The following is a 23,586-nucleotide window of genomic DNA, read 5'->3' on the forward strand; positions in this document are numbered from 1 at the left end:
TCTATTGGGAGTGTTTTTGATAGGTAACATTTGAGTACAGAACCATCATGTTTTTTTTTTTATATGGTTCCTTCTGCTTGAAATGTAAGTAAAAAAACTAGTGGCAGTTTTAAATTGCCAACATAAATGATAGTTCCTTAGGTTTGAAGTTTGAGTAGACATCTAAAGGAGTTTATTTTAGTTCCATCAGCCACATGTCTGGGTGGAAAACCAAGCTAAGACTTTATTCATTGACGTAAAGAGGAGACTGACCTCAGGCCGTTAAAGAGCTGCTTGGACTTGTCCAGAAGATAGCAAAAGTCTGTGACAGTTTTCCTCTCACCAAGTGGGATGTCATCTTCAGCTCCCACTCCCGTCATGACAGCTGTGACACAAAAATAGGAAAAAAAACAACTTCATTTCAGAGCAGACGGTCAGAAAAGACGTAGCACAGCTGAGTGTGGCAGCTTAGAGCTGCACTGACTGATAACTCCATGAGTCAGAGCTGGAGACCACACAACCGCTAGAAACCTAAGTAGAAAAACTATACACATTAATACAGCCAGTGACGAGCACAATCTGGAGTGTATGATTTTAGTGGAAGAGTCATAACTGTGTGGGAGTGGACCACGCTGTTGGGATTCACTCTCCTATCTCCAGGGAAGAAGGTGCAGGAAGACTGTAGGCTGGCTGTTTGGGGACTGGTTGTTCACCATATGCCAAGATCCTCCACATGTATCCTGTCCCTGATGCTGCAGCTTCTTTTAAGCCATTTCAAACCTCAGATCCAGTCCAAGCCCTTATATTGTAAGAAGTCTCTGCTGTAAGTTTTGCCATAAGCTTCCTCGTGTGGTTTCTAACATGCTGTGATGTTCTGCATCTAACAGGGAGCAATGAATTTTGCATGTGTATTAGTTCAGGTTAAGCTTTGGCAGGTAGCATATTTTCACCAGTCTGCTTACTATGTCAGTTTCTAGTAATACAAAGCACTGGTTTAGTTCTGTTTGCCACCTTTGTGGCAACAAATATGACTTCTAAGCTACAGTTACTAGAACAAAGACATTGTAGCTTAAATAGCAATTCTGGGCATTTTCAGACCTGATAGTCTGGACAAAAGTCCAAACTAGGGTTGGAAGGTAAAACGTATTGTTTTTGTGATATGAGTTTTCACAATAGCAAATTCATATTTTACCCAAATCTTACACTGCACTTACTTTGTTCACATGACACAATAAGGTAGAGTGAGTTAGATGTGAACACACACATAAAACTCTTTATTTGGGTGAGTAAAGTGCTTCTGTTTTCATACAGTAAGCTTAGATTTCCACATTTCCACTAAGGCTGGGTGCACCAGGAACCACAATAGCATTAGCTGCTAACCGCTAGCGCTAGCTGTAAATGTTCTGCTAAGCCAGGGTATTAGCTAGCAGTTCGTCTCATGAAGCTTTTTCTAACACAGTAAATGCACAGACTACAGTCTAATATGCTCACCTCTGAACTGTGAAAAAGCTAGTGCTTAGCATGGTTAGCAGCTAATGCTAATACTGCTTCAGTTTCGGTGCTGGAGGAACTTCACTGAAACTCCTATATAACGCTGTACTTCAGCAAAGTGTCTTTACTGCTCCTAAGTACCTGACTGGTAAAATTCATACATAAGGTGCAATGGATTTATTAGGCCTTTTAGTGTGAAAAATTCAGTATTTCTTAGCCTGGGCAAAATATGTGCAGCCAAGCTAAGTGTTAAAAACGCTTTAAGGGGATTGACTTTATTATGCTCTTTATTGATCATTTTAACATCAATATTCCAATATCTAACAGTGTTGTGGAGCATCACATTTTTTTGTGCATATTGTACCCCCTTTTGCTACACAGTAAACATTTACCACACTGTTACTACACTGGCTACAGGCTTATCCCACATTGTTACAGCCAGTTCAACTTAACGATTAACAAACAGTGTTGAGAAAACCGGGTTGGGATGGGGTAAGCTTTTGTAAAAATAAAAAAATCTACATTTACAGTAGATACACAAATCACCAGTGCAATCTGCAGTGGAGATGAATTTCAACAACAACCCCAGCTGTCCAACTTCACCTTCTATTAATTAGTGGTGACTATAGCCAGCTTTAACTTCCTGTATTTGGTCTAATAAACCAGACTTTTAAAAAAATTGCTTTCATAGGGCGGATAAACTGAAATGTGGTTCATCTGATTCAAATGGAGACCACTTCTTTTAATTAGATTGGGGACAAAAATGAAATCTGTTGGGATATCTCAATATTAAATGATTGAAATGTAATACATTAAGATACATTATATTGGTTTAAGCTCCTCTAAGGTTTCTTGGTTCTTGACTTGGTTGTACTTATTTTCTCAGGCTAAGAAGTAGTTTTGACGAGTGCATTCACTGTGGACCTCTACCTCACTCTACTTTGTGCTACCTTGCTCTGCCTTCAGCCTAATTATGACACATGAGCAGTCTGCAGTCTGAAAAGCTCACTCAACTGCTACATCCAGGTAAAGCTATTTGAGTCTGCTGTTATTAAAGGTCTTATCACATGCCTTTCAATGTGTTTATCGTGAAAATCCATACTGCAAGAACAATAAAAATATGATTTTCATTCAAATTACCACAGTCATAGCTACTACTGTGATTATTATTGTATCCTTTTTGTATATGCAACATGGTCTGTAGCTATAACTAAAAGTCATACTAGCCTGAAAGCTGTGATGATGCATGCCATGTATTTGTGTGTGCGTGCGTGTGTATGTGTGCAGATGCATGCATGTACTACTGAATATTATGCTTATGGGTAAGACAAACTCTTCTGTCCATCCAAGGTGGTTGGAGTGAAAAGGGCCTGGCAGCACTGCCCATCAGCCCTGGTCACATATGGCCTACTGCAGAGTCCAGCATCCCTCTAGCAGAATGCTCAAATCAAAAGCAGTTATATAAGTCTCTTCACAAAGTAACTCACAAAGTGATATGGTTTCACATCTAGCTTTAATGAAGCGCATCATAGCATTTATTAATTAACAATTAATACATATTCCATATATTAATAACATTGATCTAAACAGCCTGAACCAAAAAGCTGGAATAATTACTGCTGCCTACAACCTTGTATTTTCAACTGTCTATGCAGCACGAACCAGCAAAATTGTGATGTAAACGCTTTTCAACATTGTCAAACATTGGGTTGGAAGGGTGAAGACTAGCACATGCCTCCTCCGATACACGGGAAGTCAGCCACCACCTCTTTTCTAACTGCTACTAATGCAGCATTGCTGAGTAGCATCACAGCGCACTCAGTGACTCGGTTCCGATACATCAGCTAACAGACGCCTTGTGCTAGTCATAACCACCCTGTGTAGTGATGTGGGGAGTGAGCGCGCCACCTATGCACCCAGAGAGAGCAAAGCCAAATTGTGCTCTCTCAGGGCTCTGGTAGTCGATGGCAAGCTACATGAACAGGATTCAAACCTCCTGTCAATCTCCTGATCATAGTAGCAGCGCCATAGTCTGCTGGACCACTCAGAACCCACAATAGTAAATAGTTTTAAACATCCACAGTAAATACATATCATCACTCATAACTGTGTCACAAAGTTTGTCAAAGATTGTCACATAAATCCAAAAAGTGAAAAATTCAAGAGCACCAAGAAGCTTCACAACAAACAAAATAAGAACATTCTCTTTACTTATTGGTCAGAGCTGTCTGGGGTGGGAGCAAGAAAGTAAATACAGGAAGAAGGTACAGTTTAATTAGATGGTACAGTTTAAATAGATACATCTGCATAGATGGCATTCATTTATAGCTCTAGTAATTATCTGGACAATAAACTAGATTAAACTACATCTGAACAGCAGAGTTCGGGTTACTTTCCCACCAAAAATTAACAAAACGTTCTTTCAGGACCAGACAGAGACCACCTCCTCTGAAGAGCCTCAGTGCAGTTGTGCAATTTGATTTATATCAGAGTACGATTACTGTATCATCACCTGTTCAAAGGAACTGCACTATGGGTGGAAACAAACCAGGGTCTGATTTAACCAAACTAAAAAAAATGAAAGCATGGAAATGCCCTAAGTCGCACACACTCACTGTGTGACTGTGTGAGTACCAGCTTCGATAAATGGCCGGATGAGGAGAGAGCAGAACATGGCTCAGGAGGACTACTAAAGAAAGGCGTTGACTATTTCACAGAGAGTCAGGGCTGCTCCTCTAAAGCTAGCACCGGTAAGTGGCTGCTGCACAAAGAAGCGATTCTGACCCACATATCCTTCCATAAAATGCATGAGTGCCGCAGCAGGGGAAGCGTAGGATGCAGAAAAGTGTGTGTGTGTGTGTGAGTAAGAGAGAGAGAGTGTCTTTAAACTAAAAGGTCTTAACATCTGTATTCAACCTTTCTGACAGACTCAAATTAGAAACAAAATATTAACAATAATGTATGAGGGGAAAAAAAGCTGATTTTAGGCCTAACATCTTTTTCTAGGTCAGGTTACATGTAACGCTGCAGGCAACTTTGAAAAGAACACAACTTTAGGTACAATGATGATGCTCACAGATTTTAATGCCAAAGCAATGAAATGACATTTAACATCTATATGATACAGCCTACTAACTGGCAACCAGTTATATTTAAACTATCATAAAGTCACTCAAGTACATGACATATCACATGTCATGGGACAGGAATTAGTTTTGCATCCCATATCTTGCATCCCATTTCCCAAATCTAACCAGATGCTGCCAACCATGATCATTGCCACCCACTGTAAATCAGAACTGTTAACTGCCCAGTGCCCACATAGCTTCCGAAATGGATCAGACCTTGCTCCAACGATAATTCACATTGCCTTGCCATGGGCACACTAGTCAGTGCTTAAACTCACTCACAAGATAACACCTCACAACTCTTACAGTTGTGGCCATTCCTGAGGTGTCTCCTGTCAGTCAGTTAGCTATTTGCTATTTCTGAGTCAAACTCAACTGGAGCTGCTCATGGAGTTGACGTGAGCATTGTGGTGAAGCAGAGTAAACAAATCCCCAAGTCCATCACTGCAGCAATTAACTCCATAAGCACAGCAGACCACTGGTCCATCTTTATCTCCTTGACTCCAAAACCAAGATTCTTTCTGAACACTGAGTTTGCGAGGAGAAGGCAAACCAGATTGAGTTGGTATGTTGACTTTATTTTAAAACAGTGTTTAATATGTATACCAGTCAAAAGTTTGACTGACAGTAAACAGAAATAAAAAGGGCTGCGAGTGGTCCAGCAGACTAAGGCACTGCTACTATGATCAGGAGATCGCCGGTTCGAATCCTGTTCATGTAGCTTGCCATCGGCTACTGGAGCCCCAAAAGAGCACAATTTGCCTTGCTCTCTGGGTGGTGCTTTCTCCCCACATCACTTCGAAAGGTGATGTCTGCAACACAAGGCATCTGTGAGCTGATGGATCGGAACCAAGTGTTTGAGCTCTACAGTCCCCTGACCTAAAACCAACTAAGATGGTGATTTGAGATGAGTTCAGCACCTCCAGGAACTCCTGAGAAAACTATTCCAGGGGACTCTACCTCATAAAGCCACTGAGAACATACCAAAAGCAAATATGTATGTTACATTATATTATATTATATTACATTTAGTGGACGCTTTTATCCATCATTATAAATAATGATGTACATTAACAACAGAAGACATAGAAGACATCCAAGAAATCCAAGGCAAAAATATTTTTGACAGGGCCTATATGAAATGGTGGGTTAAAGGAGGGGGAGCAGGGAATGAGGTTAGAAGTATTTAGTTTGTTAGGGGTGTTAGGGGAGTAAGTGCTTTTAATATGTCTATACACACACACACACACACACACACACACACACACACACACATTTACATACAAACATATATTAGCTGTATAAAAATATTTGAAAATGATCAAATCTCTTTTTGCAATAAATCCTGGGATCCTTTAATTATTAAAAACAGTTATCGTGACATTACTAGTTGCAGGGTTTAAGTGACTGTCTATACTGTTGTTTGTGAGTGATTGTGAAACACAGATAACTGTAAAAGCGAGAAAAAGCTGTGGAGCTCCCTGACATTAAATGACTTCATTGTGAAGTAGGGTATGAGTAAAGGCAAGCCAAACTAGGGCAGGTGTCCTATTTAACCTGACAGAAGCTAGCCTTACACTAATTGTGTTTTCATGCACACCAATGATTCATTATGAGCAGAGATGCACTGATACTCTTTTTCTTTCCCACACTGATACCAGTGTCGGTCAATACAGAATACCGAAACAGATATATATATTTGTTACAGTGTTATTTTGGTATAGGCAGTGTTCTGTTTCTCAAATAAGATATGATTAAAAGAAAAGCATTTACTAGTTGAGTTAATGCACATTTGAAAAAGTTTCAGATACGAAAAAATACTGTCACAATGCAGTAACATGTAAGCAAGTAAGCAAGCATAATAATCCTGTACTGCAGACATGCTGCTGACTTCAGTCAAGTAGCACCTAGTGGCATTTACGGCATCAGAAAGTGCTTCATGGTAGCAGTTATTTCTATTGCAGATACTGTAAATGCATGAAAGTGCAGTATGGTCAGTATCAGTATAACAATACTTATAAAAAAATAATATAAAATAAACTCTGGTCAGTTTATTAGCCAGAATTTGAGCCTAGCTCTAGATTACATTTTTCCTTCAGTGGATAATCTCCCCCAAATGCTGAACAGCCTAAGACTAGACTTAATCCATGCCTGGGACACTGACTTTTTGCATTACACTAAGGTATTAATGAAGCAAACATGCCTGATTGTCATTGATAAGCTAAGCTTACATATTAATAAATGTTTCAAGTCAATACCTGCTAAACTCTTTAAGATTTTGTGAGTTTTACACAGATTTATAATATCAAAACAAACAAAGCTTTAATCCCTGAGATCTATTTTTATGTAGATCCATAAAAAGATCACTGTATTTGATTACATTACTATTGCAGCGTAATGCAAGGTGTAAAGACTGTAAAGTGAGAATGGCATCCTGTATTGCTTCAAAGAGCCTGGCGGTGTGTGCATGTGAGTGTGAAATGTTTTTTTTTTTTTTTTGGAGGGAATATGAAAAGGACATTTTACATCATAGTTAAGTAGCATGCATGTAAACAAGACCACAACAATTTTTACTAATATTTCTGTGCATGCAAAGATAATATTTTGTCTGAGAGCAGTTTTGTGGTTTACTCTAATACCAAGGCAGAGCTGGTGGGAGAAAAAAACTGCACTGGATCACTCCAGAAGGACAAATTTAGCTCTTAGCCATGTTTACTCACCAAAATATTGCATCTCAGTGGGGGATGCATTTTCACCACCCACACACTGTCTAATGACTAAGAGAACACTTTCAACAGACTGACAGAATCATATTATTGGACATGAAAGTCAATCTAGGCTGAAATCTCACTGGTTAAATTTAGATTTTGGTAATATTATTTTTTTCTATTGAGTTCTTTTACACCTACTTAACCAAGCTTTGGATCGTTTGAAGTGTAAAAACAATTTTTGAAATTAGACTTTCATACAAATTACAAAGGTTTAGACAAATTATTATCACCCACTAAACAAAAAAGCAAAATTCAGCTGTGGCAAAATGAATATTAATCTGTTTATGAAGGAAAAAGGATACCTGCCGATTAGCCAACATGTTGCCATCAGACAGTAAACTGAGTGTTAAGTCTGTTATCCCTGTGCTTGCACATGATCACTCAGGTTTGGAACGATGGAGTGAAAGAATTATGTTTCAAGGTGCCCTCATGTCTATGTTACCTTCTGCCTCTTGCAGTCAGATCTGCCTGAACCACAGGTCATACTAGACAAAGCTCTTGATCTCTATACCATACATAAGCTAAGCTAGAACTAATTCCATCTTTTCCCTTTCCTGAATTAACAAGTGCCCATCTCTTTAACATGATGCTGATTGAAGACTAATGGTCATGGTCTCCTGCTACATCCTAGCTAAAAGTATTCACTCGGCTTCCACGTTTTACTCAGCCTAGATTGTTATTTTTTAACAGGCCTGTCTAATAATTCCAAAAACTGAATTACTTAATTCCAGAATAGTTAAATTATATATATATATATATATATATATATATACATATATATATATATATATATATATATATATATATATATATGTATATATATATATGTTTTATATAACAGAAACAGATGACAAAACATTAAAATAGTGACAAGCTGTCAGAGCGCTACCAGGGTCAAATACGAGGCATGGTCTAGCACTGCACAGTCAGATATGCAGCGGGCCCCAAGAGACCTCGTAAAGAAGTCATGCCACTCTTTATGGCTCAGGTTCATTCCTAGGGCTCGGGCATTAGCCTCATGCTGCTCCCTTGGGTTTATAGTAAATCTAATTATGGTTTACGTGACTGGTAATGTGCCAGCAAAAAGCGGAGAAGCATATTTTAAAAAAGGTGAACTATTAAAATATAACAGTAGCAGCTTTACTTTAGCTGCTGTAAAATGATTTATAACTAAATAACACTGATTTGTTAACAGCTGTTTAACTGCAATTAACTGAACTTGTTCTTTTTAAGACAAGTTTTTCTGGTATAAATTGAAATATAAATAAAAGAATTAATGTAAGAAATGTAAAATGCAATTACATTTATATTAGTGGTGTTAATTAAAATACTAATATATGCTTGTATGTCTGAGGGAAGATTAAGCCAAAGTGGGGTGCTGGAATAAATAATGCATGATAAAATTAATAGAGGAACTTTATTTTTTACTTTATTGTAAACATCTCAGCTTGGTAATAAGAATTTCTGAATTAGAAATTAATTTGCTGAGTATAAAAATCTCAGGAAGTGTTTGGTATTGCATATATGTTCATAATGGGGGGGGGGGGGGGTGCTGAGCCTGGGGAAACATAGTATTCAGTATTCAGTAATTATGTACACTGCCCCTTTAAGAGTGTAAGTAAAGCCTGTCAAACACCAGACCCGCCGTGCCACGCACAAAAATTGGAGACCATTGCTAATAATGGTGGCATATACATTGGTGTCCGCAGCATGTTTTTACACACGCAGTTGCTTCATGACTCCAAGCACAACAAGCATTTCTTCAACGATCCATGCAGTACTGCATTTTTACAAGCCATTTTAAAACCACATGTAAATGAAATTTACACAGAGAAAGCTAGCCAGTTTAGTTTAATTTAATTCAAGCAGAGCTTAAGAATGAACTTGAACCTGAAATTTACTAACACTCTCTAAGAACAGCATGAAAAAAGGTTGGAAAGTGCACGTCTGCCGCTGCTGGAAAGAAAACTCTGTACACTATATATTGGATAAAAGAAAAAGCATACCACTGTTAAACAATTGCACAACTCAGTGATTTCCTGCAAGCTAGAAATTATTTGCATACATGTAGTGATGCTGTACAGTTCATTAGTTATTAATGAAAGAGCATGTTGCAAATAGACTTCTACCAGTAAAAATAAGAATTCACACTTAAAAAAAATATATATTAAAATGAAAAATAACTAATTATTTGTTCTGAGCTAATAAAGGTTGATTAATGACGCATTAATTAAAGTATAAGTATAATAAAGTATATTTGAATAAACGCTTGTGTGCTTAAAAAAAAGTACTGTCTTAATTGTACCAAAATTAAACTAAAGCTAATTGTGTAGAACCTTTTTTTGTATTATGTATTACACAATCACGTACACAAATTAATAACATTCCCTAATATTAGAATTCAATAAATGAGAAATAAAAAACTATGCAAAATAAAAATATCTGAGAAACAAATAAAAAGATCCCATGAGACCCTATCTATATTTTTGCAGAACTGCAATGTGCAATGTTTGTAGTATCATTAAGACAAACTACAACCACAAATGTACCTAAAAAAAGAGACTTCAACCCAGAATAAAACCAGATTGCATAAGGAGTAAGCCTAGTGACATCACGCACAGCCAACCTGAATGGGTGACGTCATCAGACTGGAGCAATGCTCCTACCTTTCTACAACATGCTCCTTATATCACCATTGACATTTTACAACTCACACACACACACATACCATCCTTTACAAAACAGCATGTATCTATTTAAAGCCTTGCTCCAGGGCAAATCTGCACGGGTGTAGCTGCTGCGTGCAGGATGATTGCACAGATGCATCTTTATCTATAGGATTATTTCATTTTATTTACCGTGAACCGTTCATTCATGCAAAAGCATTCATGAACAGCGTGCAAGGTCAGGAGCCGGTGTGTTACACATCTACAATCACTGTGCTTTATTGCATCACTGTGGAACATAGCTATACATACAGTATATGCACAAATATTTTTTTCCTTGATCCACAGACAAACATATACATATTTAAACTTTTATATACATTTTCATGTCATTTATTTGTTTACTCATTTTTTTATATGTGCATTCATACATGCATGGATGGATGTATGGTCTGCACCAGAATATTTTAGCAGACACACACGTTTTTAATAGTCGAAAACATCTAAAATGTTGTTAGAATGAGGTTCATCTAGCTATCTACACTACACCACATCTGCACTGCTTCTAAACACCAGTGTGCATCAGTGTGTTTGTAGAAATCTGTGTGTGTGTGTGTGTGTGTGTGTGTGTGTGTGTGTGTGTGTGTGTGTGTGTGTGTGTGAAAGAGGCTCTGTGAGAGAGAGGGCTGTAGTTACAGCTCGCTAGTGGTAAAATCTTTAACCTTACCTCTCCTCCTCCGACGGCGGCGGCTGCAGCTGCTCTTCTGCCTTTCCCTGCCTTTTCCTTAAATCCAGCTGTTGTTTCCTTGCTGAATCCTGTCACATGAACCAAACAGGTTTCTTTCATTTGCTTAAAACTGAAATGGAAACTGAAGGACGTGCAAAAAAGGCAGACAAAGGGGGACACGCAGGGTGTAAACATGGGGATGTTTAGCCGGTGCAGGGTCTCTACAACTCGGGGTGAGAATACTGCTCACTCCCTTCTTCGCTGTTTGGCTTAACAGAGACACTAACAGAGAGCTACAGAAAGGTCTATATAGCTAGTATGGCTTGTGCTTAGCAATGACTGAAATGAGGAGTCAAGTGCTTGAAATGAATGTAAGTGTGAGCTTTGTTCAATTTGGGAGAGGTTTGACAGCTCATAGCTAGGCTGCCTGTAACACCTCGTTTAACAGCTTACACTAACGTATCCTAACGAGCTAGCTAAATAAAAAAACATATAGAGGCAGCTTCTCGTGCAGTAATTAAGCCTAGTCTTGGGCTGAACAGTATTTTGAATGGGAGATTTTCAATTGGAAAGACAATACAGTGTGGGACTAGGCTTAATTCTTCTGCAAGAAACTGCCCCATAGACAGCAATAGGTAGTGTAGGTATATGTAGGTACCTATATAGATTTATATTTATAGCTAGCACACCTAGCTACACCCCTACACACCTAGTTACGATATGATAGATAACCTAACCTAGCTAGCTAACTAGGTAACCAACAGCAATAATGCACAAGGCGTTTTAAGGAGACTAGATATACAGCAAACAGCCTAGCTAACCTAACGTTGTATATCTTATAGAAGCAGGGTTATCTATCTAGCTCTCTTGAGTTACTCTAGTATCCAGCTAACGTTAATTAACTAGCTAGCAATACTCTTATGAAAAATAAACAAACAGATAGCTAGCTACGTATCTTGATACATACCTAACCTATCTATCTATAGGAGCATGGTTAATAATGATAGACATTATAACATTAACCTAACCTATCTAGTTATCTATCTATCCAGCTCTCTGAGTTACTCTAGTATCCAGCTAGTTAGTTAATTAGCTAGCTATATTCTGATAAAAATAAATACCCAGCTAGCTACGTATCTTGATACCTAGCTTACCTATCTATCTACTATCCAAACAGTAGGTTATCTATCCAGTAAAGTAAAAGCGTTAGCGTCTCTCTACCTGTAAATTGAACGTTATCTCCTCAGTGTTTTTATTCTTTCCCTCCAGAAAAAGCCGTTAGAGGCTGAAGAGGCAGTAGCTACACTCTCACACACTCCTGCAGCTAAAAACCCGTCCGAATCTCCGTCATTCACTCCCAGCCGTCTCCCATTGGGGCAGATAAAACAGGGATTTTCGCCAGTGCATTTGTGACCGCAGCGATCCGATGCCTATGTATGGACAGCACCGATTTTCATTGACCAGATGACTGGAAAACTCACAAACTAGCTTGATACTCGGACCGCGTCGCTGACGTCGAAGCGGGAAACGCCATTCGCCGCCTGCCCTGTCAATCACGCCTTACAAGAAAGGGAGGCGGGGCTTCCAGCCCTGCATGTATGAATGGCCGTGTTCTGATAGGCGCACTCGCGCCCTGTGTTCTCGTGCACTACTACTGTGTGTTAATGACTAATACAGCTCTGGAAAAAAATAAGAGACCACTTCAGTTTCTGAATCAGTTTCTCTGATTTTGCTATTTATAGGTATATGTTTGAGTAAAATTAACATTGTTGTTTTATTCTATAAACTACGGACAACAATTTTCTTAAATTGCAAATAAAACTATTGCCATTTAGAGCATTTATTTACAAAGAAAACGATCATATTCATAAGAGTTCAGAAATCAATATTTGGTGGAATAGGCCTGGTAATTAATCACAGTTTTCATGCATCTTGGCATGTCCTCCACCAGTCTTACACACTGCTTTTGGATATCTTTATGCCACTCCTGGTGCCAAAATTCAAGCAGTTCAGCTTGGTTTGATGGCTTGAGATCATCCATCTTCCATCCATCTATCTTAAATAATATTCCAGAGGTTTTCAATTTGGTAAAATCAAAAACACTCATCTTTTTAAGTGATCTCTTTTTTCAGAGCTGTATATCAACACCTTAAATAACCGGATTGAAAAACTTCTTTTTTTTTAAGTTTCTGACAGTGGTTAAAGCTATTTAAATATATACACTGCCAAAAAAAGTCACCACCTGAACTTAACCTGAATTTGATGTGGGGTTGATGCTGCAGTTGGTCAGGTCTAGGTTCAGCAACAGTATGTATTCAGCTGACTTCCTGAATATAATGAATATAGACCAGGTTATTCCATCAATGGATTTTTTTCTTCCCCGATGGGACAGGCGTATTCCAAGATGACAATACCAGGATTCATGGGGCTGGAATTGTGAAAGAGTGATTCAGGGAGCATGAGATCATCATTTTCACACATGGATTTTTCACCACAGAGTCCAGATCTTAACCTCATTGAGAATCTTTGGGATGTGCTGGAGAAGACTTTGTGCAGCGGTCAGACATTATCAATGCTGCAAGATCTTGGTGAAAAATTAATGCAACACTAAAAATCTTGTGACATTACAACGCTTATCAAAACAATGCCACAGCGAATGTGTGCTGCAATCTAAGGTAAAGGTGGTCCAACAAAATATTAGAGTGTGACATTTCTTTTTTGGCCAGGCAGTGTACAATATGTAATATGTAAGTCCTACACTCTGTTTACTTAAAAGGGGCACTAAACCCCCTGATTTTTGCTGACTTAACCCTCAGCTCAAATTTGAAAAAGCTTTAAAAAAGGAGGGGTAGTTTGGGAGGGGCACTGGGTTATGTATGGGTTTGGAGGGAGGTCAGAAATGAAAGCTGATTGGCTGAGCTGCAGCAGCAGCAGTGTGCCTCTGATAGCGGCGAAACACAAATGGTTGGACGTCACTAGGGGACGCTATTATTGATTGACTGAGCTGAATATTATGAGTGTCTGTGTACCAAGTATACAGCACAGCTGAACCTGCAAACGCTTGGTAGGCTATGCAACACTAGTGAAAAAGATTATTTGATTGATTTGACACCATCCTGTCACGGTGTTTACAGGTTCATAATGTAATATTTCCTACAGGTTTGTTTACTTTAACTTACCTTTTAATGACTTGCTGCAAAAGAAAGGAACTGTACATACTCACAAACTGCCTTGTACCATCACAGCATGCTATTTCAGAGTTCGTAATTCCTATTGTTAGGAAAAAACATTTTGGTAAACATTCATAAGACTGATATTTTTCGGGAAACAACTACTTTTTGTATTTAAAAAATGAGAAATAGTTTAAGAGGAAAGTCAGTAGAACATAGAACCATAAACCTTAATCCTAGAGTTCTGAAAAATATTAAATGAAAAGACAGAAAAAAGATAATTTAACACTTTTAGGCAGTACTATTACAGTGACAGTCAGTTTGAACACACCTTCTCATTCATTTTTTTAAATACATTAATTTATTTTCTAAATTTTAGATTAATATTAAAGACATGAGTACAATTACGTGAAACATATGGAATAATGTAGTATACAAAAAGGTCCCCTGACATAAACCCAACTAAAATGGGTGATTTGGGATGAGATGGAGCACAGTAAAAAGGAAAAAAAGAAACTATATAGAAAACTATTCCAGGTGATTCTACCTCATGAAGACACTGAGAACATACCAAGAGTGGGCAAATCTAACATCAAAGCTAAATGTGGTACATTCTGGTTTGTTTAACACTTTGTGTTTTTAAAATAATTCCACATTTTTATATAGCTTTTAAAATGTAACAAAGCTTTTTATTTCCCTGTAGGGTATCAATTATTTATCTGATCATGAGGAACCTTGTTGGCAACATTGAGAAAAAAAAAATAGTACACCCTACAGCATTGAACACTTAAGCGGGCAGGTGAAAACAAGTGAAGAGGGTGCAAGTGTGAGTAATGGGACAGGGCTAGAAATTAACCAGTGCATATTCAACTTTGTGCAAATTTTTTTCTATTAAAGATTAAATATCTTTTAATAGATGTACATAGAATAGAATAACATTTAAAAAAAAAAAAAAGCATAGTGCATAGTGTGTTTCAATGTTATTTTTATAATGGGAAAATTGAGACTGTACATCTTTACATTTAGAATCAGTCAGAAGGAATCTCGGTAGAGTGACTTGTGCTTCTCTCAGAAACCCTTAAACAACGATTTTTATAATTTTGCACTTTTCCTAAACTGAAATATAGGGAGGTTACTTTTATGTTTTATTGTAGGTTTTTGCAACGTTGGAACTAAATGTAAAATTGTAAAACAGTAGTTTGCATATTTATTTAATGTAAAAGGTGCAGTTTGTGACTACTTTGGCAAATTTCCAACTATCCAATCACCCAATACTAGTCATATATGCACATTACAATTCATAGACAATGTTAGAATACCAATATATACTTCTGCTTCTAAAGTTAATGTCCTGCTAAATTTTTTAATATGTGAGTAGAAGTGCTATGATAGTCGGAAGTTAAAAGCCAACAGCAACGAACAAATGGCCAAGCAGCACACACTCTGCAATGTCCTCATAAAAATGCTGTTTAAGTAATTATTGAAAAGGAGACACAAAAAGGAAGATTAAGTAAAGAAATGAATGATAAACCCCCCCAACCCTAAGAAAAACAGGAAATGGTTAAGTTAATAATAAAGGGGTTTATTTTTAATATTTACCTGGTATATGGGTTGCCATTTCTACAATAATAAAATACAACAAATCTGAGAAAAAGGTGATGAAAATCAATACAATTATTTAAACGTACAAAACAATAACAGCCTCCTCTGTCTCATTGGCTCCCCCCTCACCCCATCTCAGGGTCTCCACTATACACATATATACCATCACTTTCGTTTTAGGGACTTCGGGGCCAGATTTAAGAATATGAACATAGCAACAAATTTGCGTTTCATCATGATGATGTTTTACAAGCATCAACTCTAGAATTGACAGTAACTCATTTAACTGTCAAATGTGAGTTGATGGGAGTAAAAACAGCACCCAGAACTTCTACTCTAAACTGTACTTCAATTTCTACATGACAAGTTCCTGAAAACACTTATCAGAATGACTGACTCAAATGTAGAAGTCTTGGAGTCTATTATGACCTAATCAGGAGGCGGGGAGGGGTTGAGAAATGTATTTAAATACTTATATATAAAAAAGAAATCTGATTTAAAAAATAAAGAAAAAAAACAGAGTTTGACCAAAATGGGAAAGAGGGGAGGGTGGACACAGTGGGCACTGAAGACTGCAGACTCAGAGGAAGTAGGGTGTTGTCGTTCTAGGGGGTATAACCCTCTCCGAATCAGGCACAGCCCGGAACAGCTTAGGCTCCCTCGTGTTCACATCTTTGAAGACCATGATGGAGGCGATGTTGCCACAGCGGTAACAGTAGTTAGGGGCTGACCACACGGTCACCAGCCTGTCATCAAACATGAACTTGTAGCCCTCGTGAACCAGTTGATGTGCGCGACAGATCAGCCTCAGGTTGTTGATGTGGACAAACTACAAGAAACAAAAAAAAATTACCTTTATACATGTTATATTTGGTTGCCTCAAGTGAATTTCAACACATGCCCATTTATACTGTATCTAAATAATTTCTATATTGCTGTGTTTATTTAAAAGGTTCCCAAGCTGCCCCACACAATGCACATTTTAGAACCTTTTTGAACTAGAGCTGTGTATTGGCAAGAACTTATCCATATGATATGCATCACAACACAGGGGTTACAATTCAAAATATCATTATATTGTAACAGAGTTAAAAAAAAAAAAAGGATATACTGCAATTGTTTTAATAAAATCTTAGGAAAAACCTTTCATAGTATAGAAAATATTGTCAACTCAAGTTTTAAAAAAAGAAAAGTTTACTTTAACAATACAACACTGCTATCTAGTGGTCAGAGTTTAAACATCACAAATTCATTTACTCGATGCCAAATTTCAACATTTGAACGAAAACAAAAAAAATCTACTAATTTTTAAAAATGGATTGTGAAAGAACACAATATTAATATTCATAGTCTAATTTTCAGTTCATTTGTTTTTCTGTCAGAAAAACAAATGAAACTAGAACATGTTAAAAAGGGTCATATACACTGATGTGCCAACAGTCATGCAATAGCCTTATGTTAATTACTCAAAGTGTTACATCAGGAGGCAGCTTGTACATTAAAATAAGCTGTTATCTTGTGAGTGAAGCAAGACAACATAAAAGACTGAAATTTGGATGAGGCCTGATAGCAGGAGCCATTGCGTACCACTTAATAACATTACTCAATCCACAGTGATGTGTGTACCAGGAAGATGTCATAGAAAGCATTACCACCCACAATGGACGGCAATGATCATTACTGATGGTGTTTGGCTAGAATTGCTTGTGGGAACAGAGACAAGCAACCCAAATCACGCCTATATTAATGCAAGTGGATATGGCCTCAAGATGCAAATCCTGCCAGTCAGCGCAGTGATCCTATACTTCCACCGTACATACTATTTCCTGATGCATAATTTTGACATACTACTTTCTGACGCATACTTTTTGGCACACCAGTGTACAAACGTAACAGTACTATGAAATTAATTTAATCCCAACAGACTGTATACTATAAATTAGTGCTTTACAATTATAGTCCTAGAATTTTAATTATGGCTTCACATGGCTGGTACTGGAGTATCAGTACACTGAGCATCTCCCCATACTTAGCAAAGGCTCTAATCAAAGTACTCTAATCAATCTTTACATAAATATTTTTAACTGGATATACTGCCAAGTAAGCTGAAAATTGTTACCTCATTGGTGACTTTGGCACCAAACAGCCAGCCAGCACCTCTTGGGCTGATAGCCCAGGTGTCAACATCCTCTGGATCAGACCAGACAAGGTCACAGAATGCCCCTTTGTGGGGAATTTCCTGGTTACGTTCAATGGTGCGGATCTGGTCTAGGGTTTTGATATCAGGTGAAAGGCCACCATGCACACACAGGATCTGCTCATCTATCAACTGTGGAGAAAGCAGTACATGAGTATTAATATATATGCAGCATTAATAAATGTAATTTATACACACACCTCAAAAAAGAAATCATTATGCAGGCTATAAAAAAGCCAAGACATGCAACGCTGTCATTTAAAGTAGGAGGTGCCTACTTTGAAGAATCTAAAATATAAAACATATTCTGGTTAAACACTTTATTTTTCACTTAATGATTCCATGTTTTGTTTTTATATATAGTTTGGAAGACCTTTGTATTAATCTACAATGCAGAACATTTTTAAATAATAAAAATAAAAACACTGTACTCTATGTGCTAAATATAATCATAGAATAAGTCAGGCATATTTCTTAAAATCTAATTTCTAGACAGAAATAATCACACAGCAAGCCAAAACCTGAAGCAGCACATCGCTTTGCCAACAAAGAGAGTCATTTAGAGTCAAAAGGGAACTAGTCAAGACAGTAACTCTCAGGGCATTTTCTATGCTGTTACTAAAAATAAAACTTGGTAAAAAAAGAAGAAGGACCAAGAGGAGGCTGCAGCACAGGCCTGGCAGTATATCTGCAGGCAAAAACACAGCAAGCTGGTGATGCTGATGTAGACCTTATAAATAGCAATGCTGCTAAAAAATGCTTTCTGTGACTAGCTAAACAAGTTGAAAATTACTGATTTCTAAAAATGTAAGCATTGCTTAAACGTTTAAAGAACGGTGGCTTTCTATTTTCATCCTTTAGGGTTCCAATATGACCAAAAAGAAACTGGTCTAAAATTCAAAGCTTGGATATTCTTGTATGCCACAACAAGGGAAATCATGGCAGGACCTTCAGATTACACATTTTTTTTAAGACAACCTGGTGTCAGCCAACTAGGAGTCCATGGCTGATAACTGTTGTGACAAGATTAGTGGCATCTGATAGATCAAGCTTTGATGTTTGCAGAATTCAAAATCTTTGTTAAAATATTTAAGCTCCAGTTTTTGGTGCGCCCAAACCTTTTATTTCCACCAATAGACATTTAGTATCTGGTATGCCAGGTAAATGCAAAATGTTGATACTATTTATACAATAACTCTGACTGCAATTTTATAAGATATGCTAGACGTGCTTTCACTTGTTACCATGACTAAAACTCTAAATGTTTCTCTCTTAAAATCTCAAAAATCCAAGCAATGAGTAGCTCAGTAGCTTAATAAACACTGTCCATATTTCTAACATTAAGCTGTAAAAGTGTATATTTGGACTTACGGCAGCAACAGTCAACATGTCGAACACTTTTGTGCAGTATCGCCAAGCATTGGCATTTCCATACTTAGTTTGGCACTCATCTACAGAAAAGAGGAGGAAAAGGAAATAGCTTTTAATGCCATACTAAAATAAATTTGAACCAAAACTTAATTTCTTATTTTGTAATACTTACCATAAAAGCCATACACTTGTGTGATCTGTCTGCTCTCGTGATTCCCACGCAACAGTGTGATGCGGTCCGGCCACTTAGCTTTAAGTGCAAGCAAGTATGTGAACGTCTCTAAGCTGTAATAACCTCTGTCCACAAAGTCACCCTGGGCAAGGAAAAATCAATACAAATAAATAAAAAGAACTTCAAAATAGGTACAAGGTACTTTTCCAAAGCTAAACTAAAACTAGTAGCACTACAAAACATGCAGAGTAAAAAAATAAAAAAATAAATAAAAATGCAAATCAATTAAAACAGCAATTTTGTTATTTGCAGTTTATTTCAGGTTCCAAAAAAATAACTGAAAGCAAATCATTGCCGTCATTTCCAATGTAAACATACCATGAAAATGTAGTTTGTGTCTGGAACTTGTCCTCCAGTTCTGAAGAGTTCACATAAGTCATAAAACTAAGAAAAATAAAACAGAGAAAACAAGACTGTGTTTAAGAATGCACTCAAAACAACATTATAAAACTGGACAATCCAAAAAACACTGTTATTACAGTTTCTTAACAGAACCTACCTGTCCATGTATGTCCCCACAAACGGTGACTGGAGTGGATACTGGCTGTACATTTGATTCCTCTAGTAGCAGGTCACATACATAGTCACACAATCTCTGCCAAAGCAAACAAAGATAAATGTTACAAACTGTTCAGGAGTCACAGTCTTTTTAGCAAAACATTTTTCTTATGATAAGTTAAATGAGTAGTGACAAATAATTGCAATTATAATGAAAAACACTGTAAGGCATGATGCTAATGCACCTGTCTCTGTGACAGAGCAGCAGTACAAACTTTAACTAGAAAAGTGCATTTCCTGAAAGAAAAGCAAAATTCCTCAACAGCTTATACTTTTCCTCACTTTCTGCAAGGCTGTTTATATTTTATTACAATGGTATTTCAGGTGGTTTCTAAGATGTCCCTGATGGTTGCTAAGGAGTTGCTAAGTAAACACTGCTATATTGTGGCATGTTGACTGCTATGGTATTTCAGGCAGGTCGCCATGAAATCACATATAAAACAAACAAGAAAACAAACTAATATTAAATAAATTAAGATAGACATCACAGCTACAAACAGGTGCAAGCCTAACAGTACAGTATAAAGCAAAAGTATAAAGACAGAAGAGAAATGTTTTGAGAATTAAAATATTTCCTCCATTTATTAAATCATTCCCAAATAGGGCTGCACAAAACATTGCTGCAGATTTGTCATCACAATATAAGCATGTGTAATATTAACAATCGCAGGCCGAGTAATTTTATGCAAGTTACTGTTTAACTGTTTTATGCAAGAGGAACATTTTTCGCAGATCTCATTTTCCACAACCTCTCCCAAATATAGATTGTATCTGCTCAATATCATTTATTGCTAAGATGTAATACATTATTGATATACTGACAAGATAATTATTATTTTTTATATGATTCAATGTATATATTCCCCCTAACATTGTGGAGCAATTTCACCTTAATGTAATACATTGCTTGTTGATTTCATAAATCATAATCACTTTTTAATGTAAGTAAAGTATAGACTCTAAATTGAGGTAATTACTAAAATGAGAGACAGGACTGTAAAATAGATTTTTTTTTATTAGAACTGTTTCTACTAAAAGGTTCTACTAAAATAGCTGAAAGATTTAACCTATTAACATGAGTGCATTTATTCAATTACTTATTGAACTGGGGAAATTGTTTATGACCCTAAAATGTATTTCTCTACCTTGATACTAGGGCTGAGAGATATTGTAAAGATAAACAAATAAAATTTAGATTTTCTGTGATATTGTAAAAAATAAATAAATATAAAGTAAAATAAAATCTTAAATATATAAAATATTAAATATATTAAATATTTTACATATGTGAGAAAAGAGAAACAAACAGCAGCATTTAGAGCTTTATATGAAATTAGCAAACATGCATGTTAAGGGAAGTCATTTTTGTTAAGAATAGCAAGCAGCTCCCTGCAAACTTAAAAACAGCTTTTATATTACACAAGGTTTACACCCAACTTTCTAATATTTCAGTTAAAGAAAACATGAATTAAATAAATGAAAATTAAGTTACTGGTAACGTAAGAGATGTATATAAAAATGTATACATGTATATTAAGCTACATGTTTCTTAACAGAAGCATAGGCCTATCTACCGAGATTCCCGCTTGCAGGTTCTATATGTAAAGATCTATAATCTCGATTAGCAAATGTTGAAAATCACATTAGTTGAAAACAGTAAATTGATTAAGTGCTCACTCCGCATTATTTGACACTTTAGCATCTTCATAAGAACTGGAAGGGCTGGACTCCTGAATGTCTTATTTACTTAGCTCTAATGTCTATGAGCGATATTATCAACAGGAGACAGAGATAAAATAAAGGCGTAAAATAAAACTGTAGCTGTATGTTTAGTAAGAGACTGCTGCAGTTTGCATCCCCATTTGATGAGACAAACGACCAAAGAAGGTGTGTCAGAAACCGTCAACTAGCCAACCTAGGTTAACTGTAGCTTAATTCGGTTTTCATTACACTGCAGTTTAACAGCAGCAGCAGCGCAGCTCGATCCTGACTGCAGGCTGGCTAATAACACTTAATAAAAATGAGACCATAGAGTTATGAAGGTGAAGAGATTCTACATTTGCAGTGCAAATACGCTGGCGTGGAAAGAGACTGAATAACGTTAGAAATCGTTGCTGGGTTTGGTTCGCTAAACCTGGTTATTTTGGCACCAACAGTTAGCTAAGCTAAGCTAGCTAGCAACGTCGTGGTAAATGTTAGCTAGCCTATGTAAGCTAGCAGGTTAGTCGTTTAGCTGTCTAAATGAGTTTGACCAGCTAACTATATACAATAGTAATGATACCGAGCAAATACAGATGGTTAAACACATTTTAGAGTTACTAACTATCAAGCTAACTGAAGCTAGTTGAGCTTCCTGAGCTCTAATACTGAACTAGCTTAGCCTAGCCTAGCCTAAATAACCCCCGCTAGCAACTTTAGCATTTAGCTTAGCAGTCCTCTTCACCTCTAACCGAGGCCGAGGAGCGCTTCCACACCTCTACAGCTTAAATTAAACCCCAAATAACAGGCGGACACTTACCTTTAAGTCATTCTCTGGAAGATATTTACACTGTCTCGCAATTTCAACATACTTGTCCAAGTCTAACGGCGCCATTTTAAGAACAACAGCTCATCGCAGGGCAGAGAGGAAGCGCGTCTACCTCCCTCCCCGGAGAAGCTGATCTGAGGTCGGTTAAACACACGCAGCAGCGGCAGGGTTGCCAGGTCCGGTACAAATATCCACCACTCCTAAAGAGCAGTTAAAAACCCACCCAAATAAAATGAGTATAAATAAAATAACGCACATATAAATAAATATTATTCGTTTTTTACATGTATTTATTTAACACTTTTTCTTTACAAAATAATTCCACATGTGTTCCTGTAAAGCTTTAATATTGTATTCAATATTAAATTTACAATGTAAAAAAAAATAATAAAAAGGAAAGAAAATACACTGAATGAAAAAAAAAGAATCTTAGAAGAATGTAAAGTATAAAACATATTCTGGTTTGTTTAACACTTTTTGTGTACAGAATAATTCAGTATGTGCTCCTATATAGCTTTAATATAGTCTTTAATATTAAATTTACAAAGAAAAAATCATATAAAATGAAAGAAAACACATTGGACAAGAAGAGGTGTGTCCAAACTTTTACCAGTTACTATACATATTTGAGGGTGGTTTTGATGGACAATGTTTTACACTATTAAGGTCACAAATATTAGACAAATTGTGGCCGAGGATATACAGTATGTGCAGAAGAAATGGCATCTGGAGAACTTGCAGTGATGCAAAGTTAATGTATTTTGTGCCTATGACACTTTTTTATGGTGCTTTTCCACTGCATGGTACTTGCACTACTTTAGAGATGTAAATGTAATACTGAAACATTTAAAGTTCTGACTGGCCACTCACATTGCAGGCTTTGGAAACACAATCCTTTTAGCAGTTCCTTTGTTGTTGCTGTGTTGTTGCTCTAAAGGTAACATAGTGAATGTTTTGCAATGTCAGCAGCTAAATTGTGAGATTTCGGGGGTACCAGGTAGCAAAAAGCAGGTCATAGAGTCAAATACTGCAGGGACCACACAGTGGAAAAAAGTGCCAATAGACTTAACATTAACTTCACCTTGAGTTTACCTTTCTCTCTCACTCTCCTCAACTAATCACTTATTCACACAGGTTCTGTTTGTTTTAGTAATTTACTCATAAATT

At 36.9% G+C, this 23,586-nt stretch overlaps 2 protein-coding genes across 5 annotated transcripts in view; both read right to left on the reverse strand.

Annotated features, from left to right (window-relative positions):
• Window positions 1–12,272, reverse strand: part of scai (suppressor of cancer cell invasion) — a 33,559-nt gene extending 21,287 nt beyond the window's left edge. For 3 of the 4 annotated variants that reach the window (XR_007433874.1, XM_022667760.2, XM_022667759.2), the window contains exons 1-3: window positions 11,984–12,272; window positions 10,763–10,851; window positions 253–364 (exon numbers count right to left, since the gene is read on the reverse strand). Coding sequence is in view for 3 of the 4 variants with exons in the window: in XM_022667760.2 (XP_022523481.2) it covers window positions 253–359 (107 nt within the window). In the remaining variant the exon portion in view is untranslated. The remainder of the gene's footprint in view (window positions 1–252; window positions 365–10,762; window positions 10,852–11,983) is intronic. The other variant, XM_022667761.2, reaches the window with a different exon arrangement.
• Window positions 12,273–15,493: 3,221 nt separating this feature from the next.
• ppp6c (protein phosphatase 6, catalytic subunit) lies at window positions 15,494–22,570 on the reverse strand. Its single transcript, XM_007231402.4, has 7 exons — window positions 22,411–22,570; window positions 19,834–19,929; window positions 19,653–19,718; window positions 19,275–19,416; window positions 19,103–19,182; window positions 17,654–17,863; window positions 15,494–16,363 (listed from the first exon to the last, which is right to left on the reverse strand). The coding sequence occupies exons 1-7, from the start codon at window positions 22,483–22,485 to the stop codon at window positions 16,115–16,117; spliced, it is 918 nt and encodes a 305-aa protein (XP_007231464.1). The 5' UTR covers window positions 22,486–22,570; the 3' UTR covers window positions 15,494–16,114.
• Window positions 22,571–23,586: the final 1,016 nt, after the last annotated feature.

The sequence above is a fragment of the Astyanax mexicanus genome, chromosome 1 (assembly GCF_023375975.1).
Source record: "Astyanax mexicanus isolate ESR-SI-001 chromosome 1, AstMex3_surface, whole genome shotgun sequence".
Lineage (NCBI taxonomy): Eukaryota > Metazoa > Chordata > Actinopteri > Characiformes > Acestrorhamphidae > Astyanax > Astyanax mexicanus.